At 39.9% G+C, this 17,126-nt stretch overlaps 1 protein-coding gene across 1 annotated transcript in view; it reads right to left on the minus strand.

Moving 5' to 3' along the window:
• Positions 1–236: 236 nt before the first annotated feature.
• Positions 237–17,126, minus strand: part of Cad87A (cadherin 87A) — a 78,903-nt gene continuing 62,013 nt past the window's right edge. Inside the window, exons 24-39 of the mRNA XM_080277048.1 lie at positions 16,253–16,439; positions 14,743–14,853; positions 13,374–13,483; positions 12,318–12,515; positions 10,529–10,703; positions 9,092–9,406; positions 7,980–8,099; positions 7,298–7,467; positions 6,678–6,779; positions 6,314–6,387; positions 5,554–5,686; positions 4,539–4,663; positions 3,617–3,718; positions 2,617–2,791; positions 1,412–1,651; positions 237–422 (exon numbers count right to left, since the gene is read on the minus strand). Coding sequence (XP_080133174.1) covers positions 237–422; positions 1,412–1,651; positions 2,617–2,791; positions 3,617–3,718; positions 4,539–4,663; positions 5,554–5,686; positions 6,314–6,387; positions 6,678–6,779; positions 7,298–7,467; positions 7,980–8,099; positions 9,092–9,406; positions 10,529–10,703; positions 12,318–12,515; positions 13,374–13,483; positions 14,743–14,853; positions 16,253–16,439 — 2,523 coding nt within the window. The remainder of the gene's footprint in view (positions 423–1,411; positions 1,652–2,616; positions 2,792–3,616; positions 3,719–4,538; positions 4,664–5,553; positions 5,687–6,313; positions 6,388–6,677; positions 6,780–7,297; positions 7,468–7,979; positions 8,100–9,091; positions 9,407–10,528; positions 10,704–12,317; positions 12,516–13,373; positions 13,484–14,742; positions 14,854–16,252; positions 16,440–17,126) is intronic.

Raw genomic sequence — 17,126 nt, forward strand, 5'->3', positions numbered from 1 at the left:
TATAAGCTGCTGTTTTCTTTTGTTCCTTTTGGCCATTATAGGACCACAACAGATTACACAAAATCTGCCTATTAAAACTTCATTCTTACATATAAAGCCAATTTGACAATCCCCCCAGTCTACAGTACCAGTCATATGGAAACCACTGTGATATTTTGAAGCATATCCCTTACTTATAATGAGGACTGTCTGTATATGTTGGCTCAGCTCCCCACAGTGAATCCACCAGTGGGGCCCTATATGAGTTCAGCTACAAGGACGGGCTCCCCTTGGGGTGTGTAGGCTAGGTTTCGTGAGGTCGAGTTGAGGGCGGGAGATGGTGGAGGTGGTTGGGAGGGCAGGGGGCGGGTGGCCAGATCCCCAGTGTGAGGCTGGAAGGTGGAGCCAGTGAAGGATGTCCGAAGCTCCTGATAGTCACCCGGCTGCCACCATGATAGAAGACAACCACGCAAGAGGGAGGGAGATGGAATATGGAGATGCAGTGGATGAGAAAGTGTTGGTGGAGGATGAAAGGAGGAGTTGGGACTTGGGGTGGAGGAAAGAAAACTTCAAAGTTCCAGAAAGTACAAGATACCTAATTCAAAACTACAGTGCTATTTATTTTAAATCTGAAACTGGTCTTAACCCTTTATAATCTGACATAGTCTTTCAAAATTTTCAGTCTTGGCACCTTCTGACGATTTTATTTTTTAAGAAGGACCTCTCGCACTGAAGCAATTAATGAAGGCTACAGCTAACCTCTCCAGTTTGAAAGGTCTCTCCTAACCCAACTAAAGTCATCTGGCAGCATCAAGAATATTGTAAAGTATAAAATATGTCTTCAGAGTGACAGGGTTAAAATGCAGATAAGATTTTTGCACTTATTATTTATCATACAAATATTCTTTAGTATTACAGTGAAGCTGCAAAACAGGTGGATGACCAGTTTCTGAAAAGTTATTGAAAATCTGTTCATCAAACTATAATTCTACGAACTTAGGAACTGTTAATAAAATGTGATGCTACAAACTTCAAACTGTTAATAAAATGTGATGCTACAAACTCACAACTGTTAATGAAAATACGGTGCTACAAACTTAAAACTGTTAATCAAGATATGATCTTACAAACTTAAAGCTGTTATGAAAAATGTGATGGTACAAACTTAAAACTCTCTTAAAATGTAATGTTACAAACTTTAAACTGCTAATCAAAATACTGGTATGATGCTAAAAACTTAAAACTGTTAATTAAAGTATGATACTACAAACTTAAAACTGCTTATAAAAATGTAATGTTACAAACGTAAAACTGTTACTCAAAATGTGATGCTACAAAATTTAAACTGCTAATCAAAATATGATGCTACAAACTTAAAACTTGTTCCATACCTCTACTACACTACTATTTGCTTTGTCAGTATTGAACCTACCTGCGTGAGTGGTGACCTGGGAGTTTCTATTCCAGGAACTTTTGGTCCCTGTGCTGAGGCTGGCCGGCGGGGATGATGGTGGTCAAGGGTGGCATAGTCATTGCTCTCACCAGGTTCTTCCCCTAAGTTCAGAGTCCCCCCTTCTCCTGCACCTTGCTGGAGGGACCGCAGTTGCAAGGACCGCAATGTACCACCATGTGATTTCTGGATGGTTGCATACGTATTGCTCTGACCATCAGCCTGGAGAGGTACATAGTGGCAGTCAGAGTCAGTATGCATTGTATTCCAATATCAAGTGAAGCATACAAACTAGAACTCCTAACATAATGTTCATGAGCAAGAGTCTTGTGACACAGTCTGCATCTGCTTGCTAGTGACATTTTCTATCTTTTAAGGCAGACCCCGAGATACGATACCCCAGCATAGGGATGAGGGTAGAAATACCACCCTACCCTAATGAACGATGTCCAAACCCCAGATAGGTTTTATTTTGTTTTTTTAAACCAATGGTGATGATATTTTATATTTAAATTTTGTTTAGCTTGATTTATAAACTGTTTTTAGACTTAATATGTTTTAGTCATAGGTGGGGTGAACATTGTCATTTTGGGGCAGCCTATAGTTTACTAAGTTTGATTTTTTCCTGAATTATTTTGACTTAATATGTTTTAGTCAAAGGTGGGGTGAACATTGTCATTTTGGGGTAGCCTACAGTTTACTAAGTTTGATTTTTTCCAGACATTTTTGATGATTTTTAGGTTTTATTTTTTGTGTTTAGGTGAGTTATAAACTGCTTTTAGGCTTAGTTTATCTTGTTTTAAAGCTATCTGGGGGTTTAGGTTAGCTAGAAACTTATTTTTGGACTCATTTGGGTGGGTTTAGGACTTGGGGGGGGGGACCAAGGCTCAAAAATGCATCCCTATACTTTACATGTTAAATCAATCCTGAGATACAATACCCTGCCTAGCGATGGGTTTTTACTTAACCAACTGCATCATTCAATCGGGGTATGCCCATACCTTTTTTATTACAGTATATGTACACTCATTATACCATTCTTAAATATTATGAGTTGCACTGATCTTTTTTTGATACTATATCACTTCTGCAAGAGACTTTTTCATCATGTGAACATACTGTACATGGACAGACTGAGATAGAAAGACACACTGAAGGAAAATTTAACAAACAGTAATCTTGCTGACCTGTGACAGATCTATGCTGGGTCTCCTGCGCGATCTCTCAGGGCTCCATTCAGCATCAACTGTAACCCCTGGTGCTTGGGGTGATGTCATGCCTGGAGGGACACCCACTTGGGATGCATCAAACTCACTCATCACCTGCATCGTCAACTCCTGCTCCTCATACATCTTCAATTTCCTACATGGGAAAACCATGACATCTTCAACACTTATTCTCATCAGTTAAAAATGCTCCCTAATACCTCTTGATTAGCAATATTTTTTGCATATTGCTGCTTAATTTTCCCTGGTATGTTGCTTATGGCTTTTATACATGGAATGGATACGAAATATACAAGACTATATTAATATGTCAGATACCGAGACAGAGTGGTAAGCATGACATGCTCTGGGGCCTCCTTATCCAATGAGAATTCAAGCCTTAGAATGTACAGAACCAGCATCACTGCCGGTTTCTTTTACATTTTATTACTGTGATATCTACACTGTTATAAAAAAGGGGAAATGAGATGAAAAGAGAGTGAAAAGTAATATCTGTAAAGAGCTAAGGCAATGTTTCACTTAGATAATGGCATGAACAGTGCTGTGCATACTACCTTTGGAAAAAGGTGGCACTATAGCTTTCCCTGCTAGAAACATACTTAATGGAGCTCTTGTTAAAGCAACTTACATGAAAAGTAGTGTACTACTTATACCATCATGACCGCCACTACTTTTGCTTAACATTCAAAACTAGATTAATAACTCACTGACACAAGTATAAAACCAAACAGAATGGAAGTACTCATTCATACACTATTTATATAATCAGCTGGTACTTTCAGTTATTTGCAAAAAATGAAAAGATAAATAAATAAATGTCTACTGTAAAAGAAAACTGAAAACAAGAAAAAAAAAAATGCATTATATCTTACACGACACTGGCTGTCTGATGTGATATAATGACTCCAGTAACAAATACCTGCACTCTATGATACAGAGTAATCAGTTAGGTAGAACTTACTGATCCACCCAGAGTGGATTTTCTGTAGTGTTGAGGCCAAGGTCTTCATCAATGTTACGTTTGATGAGATGCTCTGTTGACCTTCCAGCTGGAGTCATCACCCTACAACGGTAACATATCTTTACAATGATCAACGTTGGTGGCCATCATTCCAGCACATATATTGTACTGTACAGTAACTGACAGTCAAAGGATACATAACAATACTAGAAGATAACTTTGAATAGCACCATATCCTTGATGAAATTATTCACTGAAAGACCAGAGACACAGAAAAATGTACATTAAAATAAAATTGATCAATTGTGATAATCATATATTAGAGACAATCATGGTGTATTACCATTTTCCATTTACATACTGGAAAAAAAAAAAAAAAAAAGCCAAACAATGAATAGGGATTAATCCCCAAGCTACACCTCATAACCCTGCTAGGGTTACAGGAGTGCGCTACCCCTCCCAACACAGCAGCCACCAAGCGGGGCGCGAACTCGCAACCTCACAATTACGAGCCCGACACCCTACCACCGAGCTACCGCGCTCCCCGCCAAACAATGAAGTAGCTGTTTTATATCATCATTGCTCACAACTACCTACATACTTTTCCACTTCCTAATTTCATGCTCCTCATCCCTGTTTTCCCTCTTCCTATCCCTCACCTTATCTCTACCTACACTCCCCCCTCTATTAAAGTACTTCTTTTCTTTAATTATTCTTCATAGCTTCCTTTCCCTGCCACTCATTTAGCTCTCTCTCCCTTGTCTTGTCCTTCTTCTCCTCATGACTACTCATCCCAACTTCCTCCTCTCCCGCTACCCTCTACAAAACTCTTCCAACCCTCTGTTTTGCTCCGTACTCATCCTCCCTTCCCAGTGTATATTTCTCTCTTTGCATTTTTGCTACATCTCTTCTTTCTCCTCACCAGTATCTGAGGCAGCAGCAAACAACGATGAATGTAATGAGACCGATGAAGAGTACAATGAGGAGTGCAATGAGGCCTGCCAGTCTCGCATCCACCTCCTCTTCCACCTCCTCCACAGATGCAGGCTGCATATGAAAGAAATTTTTTTTTTTTTTATTATCATTATTGCAATGAACAGATTTGTGTAGCTATTGATACCTTAGAAGAACTGGATACTTATCTGTAATGAAAGAAAATACTCTACTAATAACTGCTGATAAGTAGTAAGCTATACTTCACAGAGTACCCTATCATTCTACTAGGAATTTTATTGACTGGTTAATTATCAGGATATTAACCCGTTATCTGCTCATGACAGTTTTTTGGAGGTGTCCGTGGTGTGCAGACATACGGGTAAAATTGAAATTTCCCAAACGCCAAATTTTGTCTTAGGAATTGAAAGAATACATGCCAAAGTATAGAGTAACAAAATATTAGCTCAATATTTACCTTGGTGAAGCCATGGTTGAAAATCGAAGTGTCTGATTCCCTATTGGAATGTACGGTTTCGTTTTCTTTTTTGGTTTCGGTTTTGGTTTTGATGGCTCAAATATGCTTGCATGGGTTGGCCTTGGTCACCATGGCACTAAATTTGAAATTCACCTCTGCAGCCAGGGCTGTATTGAGCAGTCACACTCGGAACAGCCCAGGCTGTATAGAACAGTTAACGGGTTAAACATCATACAGTACTATAAAGTATGACAGGATATGGTTCAGTAACTAGCTATCTACAGTACTGCAGTGAAGATGATACCACCTAATCCCTTCATTTCACCTTTCTTTAATCTTGCAGCTATTTGCTGATAATGTTTCCATTATCACATCACATGCTTACATACATTATATTCTTCCTCCTCCCATACACTTCATCTTCCAGTCTCACATTTCACTAGCCAATTTTCTTTATTATCCTCTGCATTCATTAGACTTCTTTCTTCCTCATACTTCACATCCATAACCACAACACACTACTCACAAAAACGGCCTTGATGCGAGCTGTGTGCGAGGTGTTGGTCAGTGTGGTGTAGCCGCTGTCAAGGCGTTCCAACACTGCTCCTACGCCAACCACTTCATCTGTCCCATCCACAACGTGCACTAGCATGTCCGTTCTGGAGGGGAGGGGGAAGGACCATTACATTATGACTAGTTGCTCTGCTTGTACTTAACAGAACTAAGCAACTCCTGTAACTTGAATACAGTATTAAAGTCACAGTTAAATGAAATTCAGTAAGCCTTAGTTATCAGGAAGGAATGAGTCTCCTTGGTTACTAGTCAAATCAACTCTCCAATTTGATTCTACCTGGTCATCAACTAAGCTGAAAGCAGATGAGGACCACTGTCAGGTAAGAACAAGTGTGCTACATGGATCAGATCATGAAAGTACTATACTGTACTGTATACTGAATGCTAGTATATAACTATAGTACAGCATCTCTAGTCAAGCATGGTACTCACCAATATTATGTGTATCAATATAATGTTGTTTTCAAAATTTAAAAAATAATGCTTAGGGTGTTTTCTGCCATACAGCTAAATCTTAGGCACAGTGCTATGATACCATTGGTAATAACACAAACTAATGCATAACAAACTGAAGCAATACAGTACTGTGCCATACACTGTAATACCATACTTTTAGAGAATGGAATTCATAAAAACGTGAGTAAAAGCAATACGAACAATACACTTGATAATCAGAAGCCCCTGACATGAACACAAGTCCTATGACAACACACCTCTCTCGGTTGACAGTGTTGTCCGGGTTAACATGGTACCGGATTTCATCCACAACAGCCGTCCCCTTTGCCACCTACACAAACAAGGAAAAAGTTATGTACTTGCATATCTGTGTGTATGTGTGAGTCTGAGTGCACTGGATGTGTGTTTGTATTTAACTGTAATTCTGATGGGTTAAGACAGACTTGTAGTGTCTCATACTCTATTTTAACATGTTTCTTAAATTTATGAATTTTCATTAGCATACACTCCCTATCCCTTGAGACAGAGAGAACAGAATAATATCCAAAGAAAATATTCCAATGTGTGTAAAAGGTAATTAAATGGGGTGGGAGTGACAGAAGAACATAGGTAGTGACAAACCTTGGAGAGAGTTGCTGCAATGTCTTCCTGATGCCGCACTACTGCTTCTGGGGGCTCTGCCACCACTACACGCACTAAATCCTCTCGTTCCCATACCCAAACCTGTGCAAAGATGGCATGGCTGCATAAATACAGAGACTCTTGAAGCATTATAGTTACCAAACATGTGATGATAATTCAGGAAAACAACACCCTCCAACCTGTTCACTGTCCTTCTCAACTGGTGGTCTTAATAAGCAATATGATCCTCTACAGCAGGCTCACATGAATGCCAATGACAAAATCTACGGCTGGACAAGAACTCACCATCGCATATATACATGGTGTCTTGAAGAGAGAGAGAGAGACACACACACACACACACACAGAGACAGAGAGAGTGTGTGTGTGTTTGAGGAACAGAAGAACGTCAATGTTAAGATGGAATACTTAGCATATAAATGTAAAACTAAAAGTGCATAGAAATAATGTGCTATATCATGGACTCTTATTAAACAAGCTAAATACTGTAAATGGTAAAAAGGGATCACAACAGCCAACTGAATGAAATGTGAAAATAAGGATATTATTTGCTCATGAAATTACGCTATCTGAAATAAAGTTAGGCTAGCATGGCGTACATTAACGTTACATATGGCAGTGCGATGTGGAGGTGCATTCTCCTTGGCCTGGAGCTGCAGCAAGAAGCGGTGGCGGCGGTACTGGGACATGAGAGCAGCTGTACTCAGCTTACCATCTTGGCTCACATTGAAGGGTGATGGCACAATTGACCCAATGGCCTTAGTACCTCCTGTTGTTGGGAAAAAATAAATAAATAAATAAAAACTGTCACTCTTTACTCAACAGTCAGAATCTGCAGGTAAAATGATACTTTAGGCAAAACATCATCAAAGATGCACATGCTTCTGGCTCATGGATGAAGAGTTACTGAAAAGTAAAATCAAAAGATCCATCCATCCATCTATCATCCAATCCTGTCATCCCATGAGGAGTATAGAAGACCAGGGCTAGGCAAGTTGGTCCTGACATTTAAGATGAGAGTGACTAGCTTCACTCATCCCTGAGTAGCATTATGTGAGCAATAAACCCCAACCACCCCTTGGATATAAACGTGCACTGGCTCAATCCGACTGGAGCTGTATAAAACCATTAATTGACATCATCACCATCAATTAGCCAATTAGCTTAACAGGTACCCAGTATCAACAAATTTAGTGGCAATATTTCTGTAATTTACCAAGGAATGAACAGCAAAATTACCATAAAAAGAAAATGTATACAAAGGACTTTCTGTTCACTCACCAGGCCTAAAAAGATTCGATGCTCTGATTGAGTATGAGAGGGAACCATTACGTCCTTCATCTCCATCCACTGCACGTACCATCCTCACAAATCTCCCCACACCTGCTTCAAATGACACACCTGCAAAAAGAACCAGTCCAGAGGAGTTAAAGATGAGGGCACAACAGTATGTTGTGAAATGTACCAGTAAAAAAAAAAAAAAAAAAAAAAAAAAAAAAAATTAAGAGAAGTGGAAATGTTAGTACAGTAAACCCAAATTATAATTTGAAGGAGGCAATATGGGGCTGAGGCACACCATGGCTTTGAAAACTGCATAATCTACTAGTGCTGTTCAGGAAAAGCTCCAGCATGGAATAGAACAACTGCCCTAATGGAATAAGCAGCATACAAAGATAACATGAACATATATTATGAAAGGTTCCCTGGAAGTTTAAGACCACCAATTAATGTCAAACTCTATCCCGTGAACAGGAATTGCATTTTTTTTTTTTTTTTCCAAATAAAAGAAATACAGCACATATGATTTAGTTGTCAACATATTAATATCTCTTGAACAGATAATACCTTGTATGATAATACTCCCAGTAAATGAAGTAACAGCAATCAGGTACATGGTTACATAAAAAAATAAACTATACGGCTGAACAGTCTTTCATTCTCTGTCGAATCTGGCAAGTCAATAAAAAAGAGACAATCAATGACATACAGCAAGGCAGTGGAGGCTTTTAATCCTAATATTACAAATAATAATAATAATAATAATAATAATAATAATAATAATGATAATAATAATAATAAAAAATCATCATCATCCCGGACTTCCTTTCCCGCCCTAGGGCAAATAATAATAATGTTGTTGAGACTAATGAGGAGAGTATGTAACTGAGGTGAAGAATCGAACAGACGAGACCGAGACCAAAGATGAGGTGGAGGAATGGAGTGGCGAGATATATGAAAGGTGGGATGGAAGTTGGAAGGAGGGCAGCAAAATGGCAGGGGACAGGGCAACATGAAGGCAATCTGTGGTTACTCATTACAGGATTAAGGTATCTGGTTGTAAATATACTGTATACCATATATACAGATGCTAAACTGCATAACATGAGACCAACCTGCATAATACGTCTCTTGAACAAATGTGGGTGGGGTGTCGTTTTCATCCTCAATATTGATGGTCAGTATAGCCAGTGTTGGGTCATCCTGATCAAACACTACCTCCTGATCTGGGTCAATTATGTAGTTGGGGTCATTTGTGGCTTTGACTACCACGGTATAGGAGTCGCGGTACTCTCGATCCAGCACTGCATTTGTGTAGAGCTTCCCATGGAGCTTGTCTAAATAGAAGCTCTGGTGAGAGTTGCCGGACACCAAGTAGTAGAAGATCTTGGCATTCAGTCCTGCATCAGGGTCACGTGCCTGTACCTGACCTGACAAGTATACAGTGATGTTAGAAGGATGATTCCTGTATGCCAATGGTAAAAACATCTTCATCACTAACCTAATCCAGTTTCCTGCAAGTTCAATGAGGAAGGCTGGATCCAGAAATTAAAAAGGAAATGCACAAAAACAGGTGAGGCAATTATTTTCCTATTTATGGATCCAGCTTTTCATTCTATTTAGCATAAAAAGATATATATAATGCCACCAACTACAGTAAATACTGCACAGTAAATAAGATGTTCTGATCTACAGTTGTGATTTTTAATGTCAACTGCAAATAAGTCACTACAATACAGTATATGTACTGCTTTGTGAAAAATGGCACTCATTACGATTAAAAACTCAATGTGATGGAGTACAGGAAATTCTCATTAAAAGACACACTTATGTCACAAAATATCATAACTTTTTTCATGTAGCTGGTAAATACGGGGGAACAGATAAATCAGCTTTACAGTGAGTAATGGAACTTTAACCCGTGGATTGCTCCATTACCTTTTTTTAACCCATCCCATGGTGTGCAAAAAAATGAAGAAGAAAAAAAAAATCTTAGTTTTTGTTTATTAGAAACTTGAAGATAAACATCCAGGACATCATCTGGTGAAAAAAAATTTCTCTCTCTCTGTCCGTCTTTGCATAGGACATTGAGTAAGTTTGCATAGGGGAGTAGTGAAAAAATTAAAAATATATATATATATATGTTTTTGTTTATTATAAACTTGAAGATAAACATTCAGGGCATCATCTGGTGAAAAGAAGCAAATCTCTCTCTCTCCATCTTTGCGTAGCACAATGCGTAAGTTTGTGTGGGGATTGAGTTGTTTACGGTGATGCACGGCCAGCACAGCCTGAGCTGTAGCTCGCAATGCGACGCTACTCAGCCTACGCTGTGGCTCGCAATCCACGGGTTAAATCACTGTGAATTTCACAGGCGAAAAAGAGACAACATATACGAGTACTTACTGTAAAATGTATCTATCTCTAGGAGACACCTATATGAATATGGTTTATATATATAATGTACACATGATCAACCATATTCTACTATTATAGCATACCTTATTAAATAAATAAAATTAAATTAAAAAAAAATCTTTTTGGCCACATACCTACAAGTGTGTGCTTAGGGGAGTTCTCAACCACTGTGAATCGGTATGTGTGTGCCATCTTGCCTCTGGGGGGGAAGGCTGGAGGGTTATCATTGGCATCCTCAACCATCACCGTCAGGAAGCGCAATGTCTCATATGAAACTGGAGAACCCTGGTCCTTTGCCACCAACACCAACTGCGAGGAGAAAAATGCATTCATAAGCTTCTCACTGCTACAGGTTTTGTCAAATTAAAATTCCTAAGCTCTTCATGGGGCAACATAGGATTGGATGATGGATGGTTGGTTGGAAAAAATAATAAAAATGTCTGGTTACTTAAGACAGTTTTTAAAGCCTCAAACAGCTTGAATTTCTCTCAGCTGAACAAAATCTTCTGGTATTAGCCTGAAGAAAATACCTAAATGTGCCAACTGAACCAAAAGGGGTAGTAACACTCTGCTTCTGGCACAAGGATTACAGTTATACATGAAGTAGTCTACAAAATGCAATATGGAAATACTGTTCATCATGGCTGAGTTCTATATATTGCCACAGAACACCAGTTTAGGGAATAGTAACCTCTACAAAAGGAATAAGGTATCAATGATTATTTTCTTCAATGTACAACACTTACTTATCCACATGGGGAGAGTATGTAACTCCAGTTTTTATTTTTATTTTTAATTTACCCCTTACCTGAGGGCCGTCACTACCGTGATGCTCATTACATAAGTACCATACTGTGGGGCTTCACTTCTGTGATCCAGGGAGTTTTTAAAGTATCCAGGCTTTCAAGTGCGGTCTTGTATCATCTATCAGTACTGCCAGTGTGTAGCTATAGGCAGTGCTGCTAATACCACTAGTACTCACATCCAGTGTTACCAATTTAGCCATTTTTCTGTGTTTGCCTTGCCTCCCCACCTCCCCTCCCTTACCCCCACCTAGCTACAGCCTGGCCGCGCAACGCAACTCCCGGCCGTTTTCTTCCATTTGCTTTTTCCATTGAAATGTGCCCTATGCCCTATTCTCCTACTAAAAAATATATTTAAAAAAAAAGGGAAAAGGCTAATTGATACTGCCACTGGCCATGAAGTAGCTAATTCATCACCTGGCAACACCCCACGTGCACTTGGTTGCTAATTTTCCCTGTTCACTACCCACTGAAATGTCCCTTATGACCTATTCTCATACTAAAAAAGATTAAAAAAAAAAAAAAAAAAAAAAAAGGGAAAAGGGTAAGTGATACTTCCATTAACCTGGAAGTAGCTAATTTATTGTTTATTGTCTAGATTTCCTGCTATCCCCGCGGGAAGGGGCACGACGCAATCCAGCCTTCCCTTCAGGTAAGGGGTTAAATACGTGTCCAACTCTAGGCAAAGGCTTCAGGGCCTGTCCCAAGGCCCAGTAATCCTCCTACTCACCTCCACGCCACCAATTCAGGGCTAACACCCACCGTCCATATTGAATACATGCTAGGACTGTTTCATACAGGACTGGTGTCCTGGTATCAGTGGGGGTATTTTTACGACATGACGGCAGGTCTTCTGGTAGATCAGTAAAGTCTGCTTTTTATGAAATTCAGATCATTAAACTACTCCCTACCGCAGCCGGGATTTGATCCTGGGTCCACTAGGATTGTAGGCTGCCTCTCTACCAATTCAGCCACCACCTCCCAGAAATGCCAATCACACATTCATGTTTTTCATACCTCACTCTGCATTTCAATTATCTCTAAGCCATATCAAGATGGAGATAATGGAGACAGTGAATTATCTCTGAATCACTATACTGGTATAACTAGATGGCCTCACCTCGTACTTGCTCTGCTCCTCACGGTCCAGGACTTGTTTGGTTGAGAGCAGTCCTGTGGTGGGATTGAGGTGAAACTGGGGTGTGTCTTGCAGATTTTCTTCTCCGATGCGCAGATGGTAACGTATCTCTCCATTGGCTCCTGAATCTCTGTCCTCTGCCTCCACCACAACCACCTCCTGCACACCACCACTCCAATTCTGAATGTGGATAGGGTATTTGGGGTTAGTAGCAGTAGATGCAACCCCCCACTCATCTGAACATGAACTCAAAAGACTGCAGGCCAAACCTGTCCTTCTGCCACAGTCAACCGTCCACCTTCACGGGATAAAGAGGAGACAGAAGGATATCTGTACAACTGGGCAACTTCACCAACCATTCATATCAGTGCCACCACATAAAGGTGTCCCTCTCCAAAACCATTTGGGGCATGAAGACATCATACAGTTCTTGAAGTCATTTACTTACTGCCAGCTATGAGGTGCTTTAACTCTTTGAAACCAATGACATACTGTACTCTGTAATATATTTTGCTGTTACTAAAACTAGATTATTTTATTCAGTTTGGGATCAGCTTTCTGAACTGTAGGTGTAAGTTACTGCCTTTAGTAACCTGTTCATCTGTCCCCTAACCTACACACCAAACCTATGAAACGCCTTCCATAATCTCTCCTTGTTCATCTGTTTATGGTTTTCCAAGCTCCAAAAATGTTATAAATACTTTGTTGTCTCTCTCACATACTTACTTCACCATGTCTTTCTCCAAATATCTGAGACTACTCTGAAGCCATCTTGCTTAACACTCACCAGACATTCTGGTAACTGCTTTACCTTATCAGTCACTATTCTTTCATACGCATAACCTGTAACTCTCAACAAATTACAACAATTTTTGGCATAAAGGGGTTCTCTCAACTGAATAAAATCATTAATGCCAAAATAAAGTGTCTTTGAGAGGACCTTCCATTCTAACGGGTCAATCCAGGGGTTCTAAATGAAAAGTACATTAGCTACACCATTAAATGGTCAAAAAAATTTATAGCAACATGGGTACCTACCTCCTTGACAAAAAAGGTGGCATTAGGCATAGAAGGAGAGATGAATTTTGGCTTGTGTTGGTTCTGTGGCAACACTGTTATCTCCACTGTTGTCTCATCACTGAACTCCCCTGGAGCAGAAAATAGGACCAGTAAGAGGAGTCGGTCACAACAAAAAATATATTTTCTGTTATCAGTGTTACTCTGTGAGCCTGGAAATGACGTATTACCACATCTTTTGACAGGCGTACTTAGTCATTCCGCAAATAACTTATGAAACAATAATGCTATACTATCACCTTATGATAAAGAAATCATCTACTCTAAATATTTTCACTATCACCTATCTATCTATCTAATGCCAGACACCATAATCCCGTAAGGGGTGGCCATTTGACTCTGTAATCTAGTTTAATGTAGATGTAATAATGGATAAAGCAAGGAGCTAAAGATGTAGACTCATCCCTACTTTTATCAGTATTAAATGAAGCATTCTTGACTGAAAGTCACAAAACATTCTTCCTTAATTCTGATTTTTTTTCTTTTTAAACATTACTTATGGCCACAACCTGAAATAATACCATACTTTGTATACCATATGGAGCTTACACTAAGTCCCCCACAGGAATATTAAACTGCCTGGCTGTTACTGTTTACAGTATTGTTTTACAAACAAGCAACCCTTCCATAACACAGCTGTGTAAGTTTTGGGCTGGAAAATAGATTTTCAGCTGCAACACTATATGAGGTGGAGGTGAAGGGCATACGCTTCATGGGCATATCAAAGATTATGTGCACAAATATAACCTTTCCAGTGTTTGGGAAACTAAATAAATTGTTGCTAGAAAATCTGAAGTTCAACTAACCAGGCTTTTTTTTTTTTTTTTTTTTTTAATGAAAGAAAAAAGGAACCAAAGGCCAAGGGCCCACAAATCATTCCTTCCAAGAAAAAAACAAAAACAATACAAATGAGAGCCAATTTCAAGATCCATTCATTTTGAGATGCCTGGACACACTCCGTTTGAAAGACTGGAGATCATAGGAAATAGGAAATACAGACAGAGGGAGACAGTTCCACAGCTGACCTGTTGCATAAATGAAGGACTGGGAGTAATGGTTAACTCCTGCATTTAGAAAGCTGGACAGAAAAGGGATGAGATTTTGTTGCTAGACAGGTGCTACACATTGTAGAGGTGAACTGAGTTGCCCTCTCAGTGTTCCAAGGAGATAAGTTCCACACCCAAAATGTATTCACAGCTTAACAGAGCGTTAAAATTCAAAACTGTAATACTGTTGGAGGCCTACACTTCAAATTAGTCTATCTCTACTGCCTACCTAGAAAGGTTGATAAAACTATGTTTGGGTTGAACTATCTTGAAAGTAGCCTTACCAGTGCCATTGACATCTCTGGCTTCAATGGTGAGGTTGTAGTTGGGTGGATCTGAGCGCAAGGGTCGAGCAGGGTAAAGGATCCCAGTCTCAGGGTCCAGACGAAACGAGGCTGCAAGGGAGATGTACTGTCAGGGGCAGCAATGAGGCTTTTTAAATTAGTCTCCTCTCCAATATTCATGAATTATCACCCAAACAAATTGTACCTGGCCATTTCTACTAATTTCTCTAAGGTGACTTCCTAACAACATTGCTGAACTGTCTATCTATCCATTGCCAGATGCCCTAATCCCGTAAGGGGTGGCCACAAACAAATCGCCTCCATGTCGCCCTGTCCCCTGCCATTTCACTGCCATGCTCCCGGCTCACAACCCCCCCCTCTCTCGTATAACTCTCCACTTCATCCCTCCATCTCACTGCTGTACAATACTTAAATATTTCGCTCCGATACTAACAATCACCACATGTCAATTGCTCTTATTGAAAGTTGCAAAAACTGCTTCCAAATTAATTCCATAACCTCATATTACTCTACATAAAAACCACCGGACTGATTTACTCAACTTCAGGGGAATCTCTTAGAAGTTAAGTAGTCAGTGAAGGCTATACCTTTCTCCTCTATTCTGAAGTCTCCATAAGCTGAATAAAAAAGGTCAGGAATTAACAAGAACAAAACTCTGTATACAATACATCAATGGGCTGGAGGGGTTAATAAAATTTTTAATACAGTAGTTGTCTGCTTTTGACAAAAGTTCTATGATCTAATCAGAAAGCTTTAGTTATGTGACTGCAGGCACTCCTCATTATTAGTTAAAAATATATTCTATTATACAATAACTTTTTGTGAAAAGGTGGTACAGTAAAAGCTTGATATAACAAATGCGGGATAAAACGGAAGCTTGAGAAAATGGAACATTTTTTTTCCGTAAGGTACTCACAACATACCAGAAGTTTTCCGTTCTGTTGCGAAGCGTCAGGTTTCCATAACGGAAACTAGCCGGTTTGTCCGTGGCTGTGGAAAAATCGCAATGCACAAGTCATCCCCCCCATTTGGAGGTGATTTTTTAAAGTTTTATTTATTATTATTACTGTATTATTATTATTATTGTGGGTTCTGACTGCTCTGTGTGTATCATTATGACTAGCATAGGCAGCATGCCTGTATGTAGCAAAAGAAGCTATTTAGTGGCAACTGTGAATAGGTTTCAGGTTACGAGTTAGGGAAGAAATATCAGAAAAATCGCAAATTTCCGGAAAATTCCGTTCCATCTATGGTTTTGGAATGGAAGCTTGAAAAAGCGGGATATTTGATAAAACAGAATAGGGGTTGGCTGAATTATTCTGTTATATCAAGCTTTTACTGTACTTTGAAATCGGGGAAACAGGAAAATCAGGTTGACAGGTGGCAACAGAATTTTATCACGCAAGGCTTCTGTTATTCATTAAAAGACTTCACAGCAAACAACATCAGAAAAGCAACTTATAATGAGGACTTACTGTGTATCACTAACCTTCATCATTGCCATCTGTGATGGTGTAGCGAAGTAGTGCATTGATGCCATCATCCATGTCAGAGGCTGAGACTCGCACAATGGGAGCTGGGGGGTTAAGGGGAAGGTTCTCAACCACCTGTGCTGAGTACCATCCTTGGCTAAAGGCTGGACTGTGGTCGTTTACATCTGTTATTGTGATGTGCAGCTGTAAATGGATAACATAAGGAATCAACAAGCATGTTGCTGACTACTGTACTGTAATCCAATTATACATCACAGAAGCATTTTCTTCGAAGAATAATAACTAACATCCCCCAAAAATATACCATTATCATCATCATCATCTGATCGTTTCGTTTCGTTTCGTTTCATTTTTAAAGGCTCCAATAAGCTTGCATGTGTCGGCCTTGGTCACCTAATGGCGGCTCTCCACGCTGCACGATCCATTGCAGCCTCCCCGCCCAGTCCCCCAACCCCAAGGTCACACCTAATGACCTCGTCCCACGTCTTTCTCGGTCTACCCCTCACAACCCCACCCCCAACATCAACACTTCTCACCTTCCTCACCCAATTATCATCCCCCATCCCCTCCACATGCCCAAACCACCCCAATCTACCTCTCCCCACCACAACACCAACACACTCCAGCCCCACCCCACCCCTCAACCCCCCCACCGCCCCATCTATACCATTCCCATCCCAATGTGGGGTGAGGTTGAGTCCAGAGCGCCATAAAAAAAATTTTAACAGAGTGCAATACCAACCAAAGTTTGCCCAACTGAATGTGCTACACTCATCATTCAAGCCCCAGGAATCCGGGCTCCACCTGACACATCAAAAAACATTCTGCACATAGTTTCACATTCACCTATCTGACAGTCAATCCAATGAC

This window comes from Coenobita brevimanus, chromosome 68 (genome assembly GCF_032717465.1).
Source record: "Coenobita brevimanus isolate Jiangsu-jjx chromosome 68, ASM3271746v2, whole genome shotgun sequence".
In the NCBI taxonomy this organism is placed as follows: domain Eukaryota; kingdom Metazoa; phylum Arthropoda; class Malacostraca; order Decapoda; family Coenobitidae; genus Coenobita; species Coenobita brevimanus.